This window comes from Anser anser, assembly GCF_964211835.1.
Source record: "Anser anser genome assembly, chromosome: Z".
In the NCBI taxonomy this organism is placed as follows: domain Eukaryota; kingdom Metazoa; phylum Chordata; class Aves; order Anseriformes; family Anatidae; genus Anser; species Anser anser.
This window is the reverse complement of record NC_139723.1, coordinates 35005974-35021446: the sequence shown is the minus strand read 5'-3', so window position 1 is coordinate 35021446 and position 15473 is coordinate 35005974. Positions and strand designations below refer to the sequence as shown.

Below are 15473 nucleotides of genomic sequence, written 5' to 3'. Positions count from 1 at the left end.
TAAGTATAAAGACAACTTTATTTCTAAGAGCTGAGCAAACAATTTCAGAAAATAAAACCTTGCTTTTGTGTTTTAAATGGAGGTTTAAAAAAAAGTGTAATCAAGCACCTTCGGATTCATATCTAGGGATTGCTGATTAGCTCTAAAGTAAACCAAAAAGAAAAAAAAAAGCCAGCTACCAAAAGGAAAATAATGTACATAAACATTATTAGTGGGTCTACACTCACCAAGTAGCTCTTGTTAACCCAGGAAATCATTCACTTAAACAGAATTGCACTGGGTGTGCATAAGCAAAAGCTACCAGCAAACCAATGAAATAATATATCCTCCAAGGAGAGAACTCTGAATAACCAATTTTAAGGAGAACGAACAGATAATTTAAATAAACTATCTAATCTGGAAAGTTAAGTCAGTTGGAAACTTCACCAAAATGATTACTTAAGTAAAATCAGATGTTTATATTCATTGATGAAAAATATAGCTTTCAGAGATGCTTCCCACCACTGGAATCCTTGCTCACTGTCCACTCATTCCAAGTGGCTCAGATAGGGCTACATACTCTTGTGCACACGCACTGCTCACCTTTTTCTTCCATTTTCAGTCTCATCAATCTTTGGACATAAAAACACTGAAAAGATTTTATCATTACACAAAGGCCTCGATGTTAAGAAACTACAAATTAATTTATTTTAAGGATTAAAGCATACGATATAGATCTGATTCACAGGATCAGTTTTTGTAAGTATGTATTCTCTGCTGAAGAATGAAATTGTCCAGCACAAATTTTGTACACTAAAAAGAAATTTCAACTGTTGTTACTTCTAGATAAAATTACAGAGTATGTATGAGTTTGCTTTTGTCTGCATTGTTGTGGAAGTATTTGTACACATGAAGATGCAAACCATACAGAGAGACTCATATGGTTTTGAAAGCAGCTTGCAAAGGAAACAGAACAAAATGACTAATGAAAAATATTTTCATGACTAAATGAGAAATACTTTCATTTTTCATACTTTTATTTAGCAAGATGTATAGAAAATGCCTGTACAAATATTTAGCTTTTAAGAAAAATATTTCTTTTACTCTTCATTTATTAACAACATAAATATCTTGGAAAGGAGCCTCCACCCTTTGCCTGTGATGATCTAGTAGCAACCAATTTCTCTTCTGACATCATTTTGTATGGTATCAGCAGGTGAGATTTTTTCAGAGCTACTGAAGTGGATTTAGGATTCAACACTACCAAATAATCACTCCTCTTTTACCTGATATCCTCACTTTAACTTCCCTTAGAATTTTGAAAGGACTTGAAGACTAAGCAAAACTGAGGGTCCTAAAGTCTGACCCTAAAGCTCAGTTTTGAATATCAGTTCTACTGGCACAGAAACAAGTATTTCAATTTAGACACACCACAAGCACAGAGAAAAGAAAAGGAACTTACTGGTCAGCTTGATTCCTCAAAAATATACCACAGAAAATCCTCCATAATCCTGACTGGAAAAACAAATATTAAACCTGCTCTGGAGAACTATGAAACTGTTGCTGTATTCTAGGAAAACTACTCTGCAACATACCACATCTCCTATGTGGGAATATTCCAGTAGCTCTTCCATTAGTCTATTTATAAGTGCACCTTTTGACTCCGGTCATCAAAAATCTTCCCCGATCTTTGTTTATCATTTCAGAACAAAGGTAACTAAGGCAAGGAGTCACACACTATTACTGTCTGTGTGACAGTGTTCACTATGTTCTTGTTAGCTAACTGAAAGCAAATGCAGTTCAGGCAAAATGTGGAAGATAATGATATCCCATATAGGTCAACAAGGCTTTCAACTAGCCTGCAAGTGTCTCTGGGTTAAGGTGGGTGATGGAAAAAAAAAGAAACTAATTATCAAACCCTACGTTCAGCTTGCTAAGCAGACTAAAATGACGTTGTATGCATTTGCTGATTTAATACCTAAAAGAACGAAACAAGAAATGCAGGATCCTATTTAAAATTGCATTTTCAAAATACGAACAAGGTCTGCAGTAGTCATCTGCACTGCTGTCACAACATTACAGTCAACGAAGTATTCCAAATCATTACCACAACATCCAAAACAACGGGGTTTACTTTGCTAGGACAGATGAGACTTTCTGGCATAACGCTCACCAAGGCAGATGCCTAAGGATTTGTTTTTTACGACAAAATAAGTTTGTACAACAAACAGTTTTAGAGACTTCTTTCTCATTTTAGCTCTTGATTTAACTTAGAGCTTGTCACACTCCAGATAGCATCTGCCTGATACACAACACGACAGCGCTGCTTCAGATTTCACAAGAGAACTGACATTTGATAAGCCGAGCACCTCTCTAGTAAGGCATAGTACTGTTCTCTTTCTACTTTTCTCGTCTCAAAGTGCAAAATCTCCACTGATTCTCCTCTGATAACTGTGACAAAGAGCACAGACTTTGCCAGACAACAGCACACAATACAAAACGCTAACACTAAGCCCTAACTTGTTCAATTTCTTTCCTATTAGAGGTACAAATCCAGTTCATACTTAAATTTCTTGCCCGATTTTGCCTGAGTTCCTCCATTCCATATGTGGTCATCCTCTTCATAGAAGAAAAAAATATCAAGTTTCACATCATCTTCTCCCTGGAAAGAGAGTTCCAAACTGTCCTCCACCTACAAGACAAAAACACACAATATATATGCTCATAAAAACACAAAGCAACGTAGGTTTCAGAGAACAAATTTATTTTCATTAACGATGCAGTGACTCCCATCCTGACTGTAGAAAATACATTAACTGAACATTTTCTTTATTTTTGGTGCCTTGTGAAAACGACAAGTTTCCTGCACGTCAGTGGGATTGCCTTCTCTTTCCTCCCTCTAGCCCCAAAGCTCCAGCACCATCTCCTTGGCTTCTGCCACAACTCCAGCACAGAGCCATTTATGCAGGGATCGACTGTAAGTCATTCTGCCTAGGCAAGTAAGCCAAGACTCTTGCAGTTTTCCAGCAGGACACAGAAGGGCTGTGTGAAGAAAGACAAAAGTCTAAAGCAAACCATTTTCCATTTATATGCTTAAGGTAAAACAGATGAAAGTACAGAATGATGACCTTTCTTTGACAAAACATCTGCTCCTCTAACTGGAAAACACTTAAACATAGCTCTGTCAGAAGAAAAGATATCACAGTAAGGGTTTGAAATAAGAACTAAAAAAGTGCTTGTGTTGTGGGTTAACGCCAGTAGGCAGCAAAGCACTACACAGCTGCTCACTCTCTTCTCCCCTTACTACCAGGGGACAGGGGAACAGGAAAGGAGAGGAAGGAAGAGTGAGAAAACTCATGGGTCAAGATAAGGACATCAATGGGTAAAGCAAAAGCTGCAGATGCAAGCACATCAAAATAAGGAATTTGTTCACTACTTGCCACCAGCAGGCAGATATTCTGGCATTTCCAGGAAAGCAGGGCTTCATCATGCATAATGGTTACTTGGGAAGACAGATGCTGTAACTTTGAACATCCTTCCCCTCCTTCTTCTTTATCCCTGCTTTTGTATGGTACGGAACGTCCCTCTGGTCAGTTTGGGCCAGCTGCCCAGGCTGTGCCCCCTCCCCACTCCTCGTGCATCAGCTCACTGGCAGGGCAGCACAAGAAACGGAAAAGGCCTTGATGCTGTACTAGCACTGATCAGCAATAGCTAAAACATGGGTGCATTATTAACACTGTTTTGGTCACAAATCCAAAACATAGCACCATAGCAGATACTAAGAAGAAAATTAATTCTATCCCGGCCAAAACTAGTACAGCTTGCCACACAAAACCGCAGTTAGCTGCAAGAATACCATCCACTTAGGACTACAACAGCTCAACATTTACAGATGCATTTGCTTGGTGCTGTGAACAGAAAATGGCTTGCTTTAGATTCCCACTTCTCCTCACACAGCTCATACAACAGCCTACCGCAATTCAAGCAGGAACTGCTAATATCTGAGAGTGCAATTTGTTAAAAGACTCTCACATAAAAGAGAGGAATAACACCAGTGAATAAACACATGACGAGTAAGTGTCTTTATTTAACACCTATGGTAACACCTTCTTCTATGATAAAACACTCACTAGCACCAGTAATGATAACTTCAACTGTGGCTGAACCTGTGATATGAATTCCTGTACTTCTGTTTCTCCATTCTACCTTCGTTCAGATTCCTCTCTGCAGCTTTGGAAAAAATAAGTTAATAATGGACAAGCCCAGCGTCAAGCGATCTTTCACTTTCTGCTATCTCTGCATGCAAGGCTGCACATAATCTCAGAGCTATCACTAACCCACCCCTATGATCGGGCCTGCCCAACATCAAAGATTAAATTCTACCTTAGAATCATAGAATTATTAAGGTTGGAAAAGACCTTCAGGATCATCTGGTCCAACTGTCACCCTGCCACCAAGATCACCCATTAAACCATGTCCCTAAGCACCAGGTCCAACCTTGATTCTTAAGTTTCCCTAGCAGCACTGACACAGATTAGATCTCTCTAGAACTTACTAAAAATTGCTTCTGAGGTGAAATTCAGACTCTCCAAACAAGTCTGAAGCTAATAAGAAAGGGCTTTTCTCATACACTGTCCAAGAGAACACACAGAAATCAATGAGATTATATGCTTAGGTAAAATATTTCTGAGTAAAAGTCTGCATGAGATACCCACTTCTATCTAAATGAACTGCAGTACTCAAACCTACAGAAAGACACATGAAGCAAACTGTTCATTATCTATGTACCTTGCCAAATTTGTGCTTCAGTGGTAATCCTGCCTTCTGAAAGGCTGGAATGATATCTGCTTTGTAGTCCCTTATAAAGATCCCCAGATCCACATCTTTGCTGTAAGGAATGACATTGCACTGTCTATACCAGCCTGAGGAGAGAAAAAAAGAAAAAATGAATTCGTTAATTCAGAAATGTAAGAAATATATCACAAAAAAAAAATCAATATAACAATGACCAGTCTAAAGGTCATCAGCCTGAAATCCTTGAATGAGACCATAAACAAGACTTTTTCTTTTCTCTAGTACCAAAGGAATCACACTGAAGAAAACATATACTAAAGCACTTATGGCCAGCTCCTTCCTCCAGAAAGCCAGGAGTGAGAGAGAAAGTATTAACTATTTAAAAGAGAAAAAATCTTTGGTTTTCTGATTAAGGTGTCTTAAAGGAAAAATATATACTTTATCCGTGTCCATATCTAATCAGAAATGAACAGTTACAGGGCTGCAGCTGTGTTTTTAATTTTAAATTATTATTTTAAATAGTGTCTGAGATATTACTCTCTGAGATACTGAGATATTACATCTTTAAAACATTACTGCAGAACAGTAAGACAAGAAGTGAAACATTCTTTTGCCTGTTTCACTTAAACAATTTTAATATCTAGAAAATGATATTCCCTAGGAATAAACAAATATAAGCTAATTGTGCACATATGTGAGTTTTCACAACCTATTTCAATAATGAAAGGATCATCACCAGAACAAGTTACTACTTTCAACTTCAACAGAATTCAAAACTTGCAGTGCCTACTCTAGTAGTTTAATCTTTTATTAAAAGGACATGTATTAAAATAAATAACACAAAATATACTTTAAAAGTCAGTGATAAATGCTAAACTTCATGGGAAGTAAATCAGATGAGTCTACAAGGACATCAGAAAAATGTGCCCATCATTGTATTTTCCACCCAGCAAGAGAGTAAATTGTAAGCCACATGACTTAGGGAACTGCTGATTACTTTCCAAGCAGTGATCAACACCATACATTTAACTGCTAACAACACTTAACACTTCACTTGAAATATACCCAGCATCTCCAAGGCTCAGGCCTTTAAAGAAAAATCATTTCGTCAGGAGCAAAAAGGCCTTATTTTAAAAAAGCTAATGTGGAACACCTGCCTCACACTACACAGATATCACCCTCCAGCCCAGCACGTTTAGCTGCTAACCTCAGTTGACAACCACTAACACAGTTGCAAAAGCAACAGAAGATATAGTGTTTAAAATTTCAGATTAATTAAAACAGTTTTACCTAGGCAAGTTCCACTGCTCAACCAGAACTTTACTCCCAGATTATTCAGCGTCAGGGCAGCCAGATGGAGCAAGGATTTTGCTCTTTTTCTAAATTCCACGGCATCAACAGAGGCATCATCAGGATACAGCTGGAAGGCAAAGGTAAGCTACTGTGAGATCAAACTTGTCCCTTCATTTTCCGGTGTCCTAAGAAAAAATGACCTTTAAAAATGTATTTAAGCAATATCTGGGCATTATCCGTTCTCACACACAGAGTCCAGTTTCAGAACATGCACTGGAATGACAAGTTAAATTTCAACTCTGAAATGTCAATATTCATTTTTTCCAACCTAGCAGAATGTAAGGTCAGGGTAAAATAGAAAATGACTATATATATTAGACAGTATTGGTAACAATATGCGTGAATCTTAGCTCTGCTCACACCGAAGTCAATACCCACAGTTCGGGGGAAAGCAAGGACAGAATTAGATTTACTTGGGGCATATTACAAGTTTATTTGGCGCCACCAAGTGTTACTACTGTATATTGACAACTTCTGACACGAAACACCAGTAACGCAAAGAGAAAGAAAGTAATGTCTATCTTCCAGCTGCAACTGTGGTAGCACCTTCTGTAATGCAAAGCCAAGAAGAGCACGGCAGTCCAGGTGAACGTTCACAAATCAGACATATGAACGATGGACTGACCACTCAACTTCACAATTGATTTCACTAGGAGCTCCTGGGCCACACCTGAATACTTTTCAAAACAGATGTCAGTTGCTTATTTCAATACTAAAGCTCCAGCAAATTTCAATATACCTTCTAAAGTGCATTTTCTATATCTGGAGCAACTACTGCCTCAAGGTTTCGGAGTGGAAGAGGAGCATGTTCACAATTTCTGTCCTTTTTACAAGGGAAGTGACAACACATGGGTACCCTTCTGTAAACCTTCCTGCTATACATACGTATGGGGAGCTACAGCCTACTAAACTGAACAAGGACAGCTGTCATGCACAGAGACCAAAGGAGAAGTCCCTTCTCTGAGATCTTAAACATCTCAATAATGGAACTTCCAGTGTCCTTTTTTCCCTTTCTGCAAAATTGGAGATTACTCAAACTCAGTGACCTGGCTCTGACTCCACTTTCTTAACTGTGGTAACTCCTGAAACTCTGTATCCCAGTCCTTGTCAAGCTAGGATGACAAACTACCCCTACTCCAGCAGGAAGTTTTTCGTTGTCTCCTAAATGAGGAATCAGTGTTCTAAAGATAATGCTCTAAACAATGATGAAAACGTTAGCTTACATGGTCAAAAAAGCAACGAGAAAAACTGAAGTGTATGGTTCAAATGAGTATGAAAGCAAATATTATTCAGAACTCTGAGAAATGCCGTAAGTAAAATTTTTGACTATGAAGATACCCATGATCTCATGAAATCTGTTTAACAATAAGAATGTGAGAGAATTACAGACATGTTGGTTACCTCATCTTTTCGTAGTTTTGGAAAATGGAAAAAAAATGCACTCATCAAATCAAAAAGAAAGACCGTGATTCTTTAGTTAAAATTTTAGTTTTATTACCTTTTACTAAATTCTGTTGAGTCTCAGAGTCTGCATTTAGCTTTACCTAAGTGAACGATTAATTGTGTTTTACTTAAAAGGAACTGTTCTTGTAGGCTTGGGTAAATCAATGAAAATGTACATTACACCTCAGGGACACCACCTGATTACCACTAACCTGAAAGAAAGCCCGAGCTTCTCTGTACCTACATTCAAGAAATCTAGAGTGTGTCATCTCCTCTAGAAAACTGGACGGATTTTTTGGAATTTGAATTTTTAAGTCATCAATGGAAACAAGCAAGAGTTCAGGCCTGCATGGAAAGAAAGATGAAAAGTTACCCCATTCAACTCTTTTACAAACTATAAGTCATTTTGTCCTCTAGCTCTGGTTAAAAACTTGTTACATATTACTGCCGGTGATTCCTCCGTCCAAATATACCCAAAACTGATTATGATAGCAGAGCAACAAAAAGCTTTAATATTTCCCCCACACCCTTCCAACTTTTGTTTAAAAATAAATTCTATCCCAGTAAGTCCATACTTAGATTTTCAGATCAGTGGTTCCATTATTAACTTGTGACTTACACTAAATCTGTTTAGTTTGTTGTTCAGTACATTTGAAAATTCAGGTTGTTTGTCTGTTTGTCTAAATATGAGATACACTTTAAGAATCAAATTTCAACCTGTACTTGGAGGCTATTTGCCTTTAAAATTTAAGATCTGTTCAGCCTTCACAATGAATGAAATGTCATAGTTAACAGCTTACACAGTCATTTTTAAATGTTTAGGAACATAGTTGGTATAGATTCCGTATTTTAAAAGGAAGAGCACTCTCAACTTTAAAGAAGAAAACATAAATAACTTACTTTGACCTGTGAAGTGTCTGGATGTTCTATCATGACATATACACGTACCATATAGGAACACTGTTCTCAAAACATAGTGGTATGTGCTTGGCTTTGAAAACAGTGAAGATTTGCCATGATCTGTATTTCCTGAAACATTGCTACTGAAAGTGCTGTAGGAAAAGGCATACGTTTACAGTAACTTCTACCGATGAGATGCAAAGTTTAAGCGTAAGACTGGGGACAAATAATACCACCAATTCAAACGTATGCAAGTCAGGAGTCAACTCGGAACTTCACGAGCATGGGTTAGGTGCAGTAGTTGGTACTTGTCTTTGTGGTACAAATCACTTCTGTTTGCTCATGTTCTTTAGGCTACCACTAAGCAGATTTGTGTTGCCTCCGCTTTTCAACTGATGCTAAATATCTGTATTCTACTTTAGGACATGGATGTTTCTAGTAAGAACACCAAGTATGTACGATCCATTACTACATCTCTTGCCACTTGAACTTTACCTCTCATTTTTCATTTATAAATGGTGGAAATCTCATTTGAGTAGCCTGAATTGGATTTTCCTTCATAAATTTAATCTACCTGCACTCTGAGAGCTGAATTATTCATGTGCTAAATTTCATAACCTAACTTTAGAAAATAGAGTAACTTTATATATACAGGATAAACAAATTATTTTGGAAGTGCTTTTTTCCTCACTTTTCATACGCTCCAGGGTAGCGACCAAAGTGGAGTTTCCGGAAAGGCACAAACTTTCTGTCCATATGCTGCTTGAGCCTCAGGGGGCCATGCCAGAGGTAATTACCGCTCCTCTCGTAGAAGACCACCAGGTGAATCGCATGAGACGCCAGTTTAAAAATGTAGTGCAAAGGAATTTCAGTCCCAGACAGGTCATCCATACCATCCAAGCGGGGGTCCTTGTTCAGAACTTTTAGCCACTGGAACCCCATTTTCTCAGCAGTTCTAAAAAGTCCCACCTAAAAATAAGAGAAAGACAGAAAGAGAGAAAGAAGCTAAAGGGAAGAGAAACCCAAATTGAATGCTAAATGCTTATTATTAGCTGACATTATTCCCAATTTTCATTTTCTAATCAAATTTAAGCATCGATTACTTATAAGACCTTAAAGATTAAGAACCATAACTAATTCCAAACACCGTATTTCTATTTCTTAAATTTTGTTCATCAAATGATCAATAAAACAACAAACTAATTGCTGCAATCTTTTTCTCAATATGTTGTGCTGACTTTTTGTAGCATCAACAAAATAACGCTTTGCTGAAACTCCACCCGTATAATATGAAGAATAATCCAAAATCTTTACCATAATTAAAAGCTGTTTTCAATATTCTAAGAAAACAATTCACATGAAGACTGCTATCAACAAATTTCAGAATTCTTAATATATGAATGGTAAACCACTGACTCAGATCCTCACACTTATTACCAGAGTTTCCACTACTCCGTGGCTCTGCTGAAGATTTCAAAGCCATGAGGATTGCAGTCTTTATGTTTTGGGATATTCTGTTCTAAAGAAAAAATCTGCTATATTCAACCTTAATCAGAACTTCTTTCATTTCTCTTTCTGCCTGCTTTGACCCGGCTACACAGCAAATTCCTCTAAAAAAGAGGAATAAATTCCCTTGCAGAGTAAAACACACTCTCTGCCACAATACCTGTTCTTTGTAGCTCACATTTTACGTCTTTGAATCCAAACTCAAGTTTCATGCTTGGTCTAAGTTTGCTCCTTCCGAGAGCAGACTTCTCTGCACTTTCAGATTGTTCTCTAACGGTAGGCTTGTGCCGAACTTGGTGTTCCCAAGGCCTTGACTAATGATACCACTAATCCAAAAATGATTACTGGAAAATCTTATTTTACAATGCATACGAATATTTGTCTAAATCTCACCAAACAACTAACACTACACCAGGTAGTAGGCTTTCCCATTTTCACACAAAAAAGGGATGAAATTCTGGCTGATAAGAACCAATCAGCATCTAAAGACTCTTTCAATTACCCACCTTGAAGTGTTTTATGTAGGTATATAAAACATACGTCTCTCTGAATGCTATAGATACAAACAATATGCAACACAGGAATGTGAAAGTGAAGCTGTATTAGTGTTCTGCCACACAACCTTATTCTCAGTTCCTTTAATTCCTTAACTGCTGTGGGTAAAATAACGGCCCGATCAAATACAGGGTGCCACCACTCTTCACTTGGGTAGGACTGCTTCAGTGAAACAGCTGTGGACCATTTTAATGTTTCTTGATGGGGATGGGAACAAGTATGCAAGTGAGGAAGGGAAAAGAACAAAGCTGTTTATTATTGGCATCTCTAGTCTGTATAAATTAATCTAGTATGTATTTCCAGATGACACTTGGCTGATAAAACAATCTTGGGTTCCATTTTGTCCTTCATCACTTACTACACCTCTATTTTTAATACATCCATTTAAAAATCTCAAACTACAGAAGAGCAGAGGTGCCAATACTCTAAGTGACAAAAAAAAATGGTACAGGGATGTACTAAAAGAAATGTAAGCCAGCACATTATAATAATCTTCCCAGCCTTGTCACATCAATACCTGTATTTTCTTCTTGACAGATCCCCAAATTCAAGATTGATTACGGCTGTACCCACATCACAGCCTTAAATACTCCACTTTACAAGAAAAAACTCTTTTTCCTTTTTGGGGGTGGCATGATATTAAAAGTGCTTATGAATATTGCAGGCGGCTTCTAAAAAACTTTCAGTTATTTGAAAGGACTCTTAATATATCCATCTTCAAATCACTTCTCTGACTGCCCTGACAAAGAGTCAGGATTGCCATTCTCTTTCAACAACTCATGTGCTTCTAAAACCACACAGGCTAATGCCTGAATACCTTTTACTTCAAAAAAAGTTTCTTTTACCAATACCCTTATAAGATTTCCACACAATGAATTCAGAGTTCTTAATACAAACATGAAAACATTATGTCACAAAATCCTAGAATAGTTAAACGCATTAAAATACGCAATATGAACTGAAGAAGAAAACACACTTACTTCATGCTTCCACGTTTTGTCCAGTAGTGCAAACGTAGTGAAGTCTCTTGGAACACAGAAGTACTTGCATTCTGGACTAGGGCCATCAGAAGAACTTCGGATCTGTTCAATGTCTTTATCAACAAGTCCCAGAATTAAAGGATCAATCAAATACACTGGTATATTGTGACTGGATATTAAGGATAGGAATTTCCTAACCACATGCTGTGATAGAGGAGAAAACCAGAAGTTAGAAATATCACGTTTTAGTGTACAAAAGTTAATACATTAAAACCCTTGACAATTTTTAGAAAGAAATCTTATCTCCTGTATCTCCCAATACATTTTCTGAGTGTGTGCTTTACTTCTATAAACAGATGTGGAAATGGAAATTTCCTCTTTCAGAAGGTAACAGTCTGCTCTCAGGCTTTCCATGTCTGTAAGACAATAGGAAAAATCTTTCAGATTCAATTAGAACTTGTGTACAAAGTGCGACTCCGTGAGAAGTTAGGAAGTGAGCACTGAAGACTTATCCAGTCTTTGGATATGCAGGGCACTCAACCATGGCAACTCTGCAAAAGGAGGTAAAAGCTGTACCAGCAAGGTCCTGTGCCTCCTGAGAGGATTTATTAACTTGACTCAGAGGAGAATTTTGATCAATTACATTTAAATATCCATGTCATATGGAAGATGTACAGCAATCACTGCTGCCCTATTATTAAAAACGTAGATGAGCTATTTAACAGCAACAGTTAAATTTAATGACTGAAAGTAGAGTTCTAATCAGGAAAAAAAATGGTTAGAACACCACTGTCAGGCATTATGTCTTCAGGTTTCTATATGAGGCATGATAAGGGAAAACAGTGGCTGGCTGTCCAAGCTACTAGCCCAGCAAATTGTCCCTGGTCTTCTAACTCACGCTGTAACCTTCTTCCAGTCAAACTCCTGAGTCTGTTCAACCAGATTCTGCATGCCAACTCCCAATTCTTGTACAGGGCTTTGGCTTCAGAGAGGTGCAAAAATATGGGGGAAGACAGAATGTTGATCAACAAACAGAACCTAGACAGCAGCACTACGTGTGCTTTACAAGCAGACGCAAGGCCACCCTCTCAGTGATTTCAGCTACATGGACCTGAAAGATAAGTGATGTGCTTGCGTTATTTCTATCGTTAGAACAAACAGATCAGACCAATAAATAAGAAGCAAATCTGTGCAGATCTACTTTTTTCATGTCAGTTCTCCAGGGGAACAGGTGATTCTAATTGTAATTTAAATGATCAGTAGAAGGGGATGGTCGTGATGTCAAGCAGGAACTCATTCACATAGAGTACTTTGGACTCTAAAGGAAGACACTCTAAAGAAAACAACAGGGCCCTGGCAGGACCATGGACCGTTCTGCTTTCTTACTAATAATCCTGTAAATACCATACTAAAGCTAATGAGAACTCTGCCCAAAGAGTGGCAGACTGGAAGCTCACTGTGACTATGTCACCTAATACCACGTAGGTAGTTCCAAAAAGGAAGCCACTCCAAGAACAGAGAGACATTCCTGGCGCTAGCAAGCAGTCCACAGAGCAGCTGGTTTGGAATATTCCCAAGTACAGCTCTTAACTAGAGCTCCCTTCCTCCGGCTCAGCAGAAACAAGGCATTTAAATGGCTGTTTTGCTAACTAGCAACATTATCATATTGCATCCAAAGCAAAGGGCAACCAGCTCCCAGCACTCTGTTCTCCCCAGCCACCTGGGCTATTCTTGCAGGGGAAGATCTGTTAACAAGAGACTTCTGTACAAGTGGTTCCAAACAAACGCTAAGTATAAAACCAAAACAGAACTTTTGATTTCACGAGGCCAAGATGAAGTTTTGGTTGCACTGACTCCTGTAAGCCTTATGTAAGAGATAACAAAAACATTCTATTTTGAGTATGTAATGGCACTTGTAACGCTGTTGCTGAATGCTGGAATAAGGCAACTAGTGAATGCTGAAATGTGAGGTTTTCCTGCTTGCAAAGAGCTTTGCAACCCGGGATAACCATGTAACCTGAAACACTTAGCAGCAGGTTAAGGAAGCGAAGCAAGCAAAGAAGTTTTCTGTGACATGAGACCTGCCGCTTGTTCTTCTACCACGATACAATCAAACAAGCTGGAAGTCCAAAAGGCAATCTTTTCAATACTCAGACTGAAAGCATACAAAAGCCTGGATCAAAACTTCAATATCTGAAAGAACAACATTTGCTTCTTAAAAGTGTAAACAACACTTCTAAGGACTGTACAGCGAGAGCTGTAACACTGGCTCAGCTGTCCCACTGTTCAGCTTAAACTTAAGTTTCAAAACACTTCAAAACTTTACTCAGTGAGGGAAGTATGGTTTAGTCCTTAATGCCAAAAAGCTCCAGTGAAGGGCCAAGAGAACTGGACACTGAGTTTGCAAATTTGTACAAGTTCTCTGAGACTTGCAAAAGAACCACGTGAGTCAATGATGTACATACCCATCTAGTGCTGTCTTGGCCTGATTGGCTTCCTCTGACTTTTGAAAAAACTGCTCCATTCTATCAAAAACAAATAAGAGGGGAAAGAAAAGTAAATTTCAGCTGAACAGCTTCGTATGATTTCTTAACAGGACTTTCGAGAGTTTTTATCCAGCTAGCACTTTATAATCGTGGCTATGGCTACGGTCACCTAACTACAGTACTGAATGTGAAATCATAACCTAGTGCGCTGGCTTAGTATATTTAGGAGGACAACATAAGCCTTAGGGACTTACATATATGCAAGGATTGCACGACCAAGTCTCCGGTTTCTAATTCAATCTGCCAATAAGTATAAAATAGCACGATGACAAACACAAAGACAAATACCACTGCAAAAAAGGCAGCAGGAGTATGCCTCAATGTTTCCAGGTGCAATCCTAGAGAATTAAATTTGAAAGAGAGCACATTCGTATCATAAAGTCAAGTCAGTTAGTGGCTCAGCTTTTGGCTTTCAGAAAGCATGAAGAATTTACCACCCAGGAGTCTTGTTGTTCACAATCAGAAGCTAAGACGGAACGTAAAAGTTGTTTACCATCTAGTACTAAGAGTGCCCGAATTTATTAAGAATGCCCTCCCCCCGAAAATAAAAGAAGTCAGAAAACATGATACCTGTATGGCTCTTCCATAAAAATAATATGAAAGCATCCTGTTGAAAGGATTACTTTTGTTGAATCTGAAACTGTAAGCTATGAAGCCACCAAGAAAAAGATGTTTAATTTGTAATAACATTTAATATTTTCTCTATCACTGAACATGAGGTACATATTCACTCGGATAAATATTCTTGAGTGGTATGAAAACAGGAGTTCATCCCTAACATCTAGAGAAGTGTAAACACTGAATCGCAGAGCGCTAAGATGACTGCAGAAAAACGATATGTTACTTTATAAAAATACCACCACTGAAAAACGTCCAAGGAGTAAATGCTGGCTTCGGCGTCGTCCCAGAAAAGCCCTACAGACAGCACGCACGTTTTGACCTGAGGGCTGACAAATTCCACTTGACAACAACCACGGGAGAGCCCCGTGAAGAAGGTTCGTGCCTACTGCGGGTCTCGGTGTCCCACGCCCCCGACTGGGAGCGCCCCGTTTCGGCCTTACACACGAGGCTGGTGTCACCCCCACCGCCCGCAGCCTTCGGGGCCGCGCAGGGGGCAGGCCTTTTACCTTGTGCGCCAGGTAGGACCGGTAGTAGTAGAGCTGGAAGAGGAGGAACACCAGGCTGCTCAGCGTCAGCAGCGCCAGCACCGCGTTCTTGTTGATCTTCTGCATCGGGGCTGGGGCGCACGCCGCCGCCAGGCAGCGCCGCGACTCGCATCTCCCCGGGGCGCAGCCCAGCGGGGACCGAACCGGGCCGGGCCTTACCAAGGGGAACGGAACCGAACCGGGCCGGGCCGGGCCGGGCCGCCCTTCCGTGCGGCGGCCCTGCAGGAGGCGCAAGGCGCATGCGCTGGGGC

At 39.1% G+C, this 15473-nt stretch overlaps 1 protein-coding gene across 1 annotated transcript in view; it reads right to left on the bottom strand.

The window, feature by feature from the left end:
- The window catches only part of FKTN (fukutin), an 18619-nt gene extending 3146 nt beyond the window's left edge, over window positions 1–15473 (bottom strand). The window contains exons 1-8 of the mRNA XM_083815986.1: window positions 15184–15473; window positions 13976–14035; window positions 11511–11714; window positions 9161–9438; window positions 7782–7914; window positions 6064–6193; window positions 4768–4901; window positions 2544–2671 (exon numbers count right to left, since the gene is read on the bottom strand). Coding sequence (XP_083672112.1) covers window positions 2544–2671; window positions 4768–4901; window positions 6064–6193; window positions 7782–7914; window positions 9161–9438; window positions 11511–11714; window positions 13976–14035; window positions 15184–15288 — 1172 coding nt within the window. The 5' untranslated portion in view covers window positions 15289–15473. The remainder of the gene's footprint in view (window positions 1–2543; window positions 2672–4767; window positions 4902–6063; window positions 6194–7781; window positions 7915–9160; window positions 9439–11510; window positions 11715–13975; window positions 14036–15183) is intronic.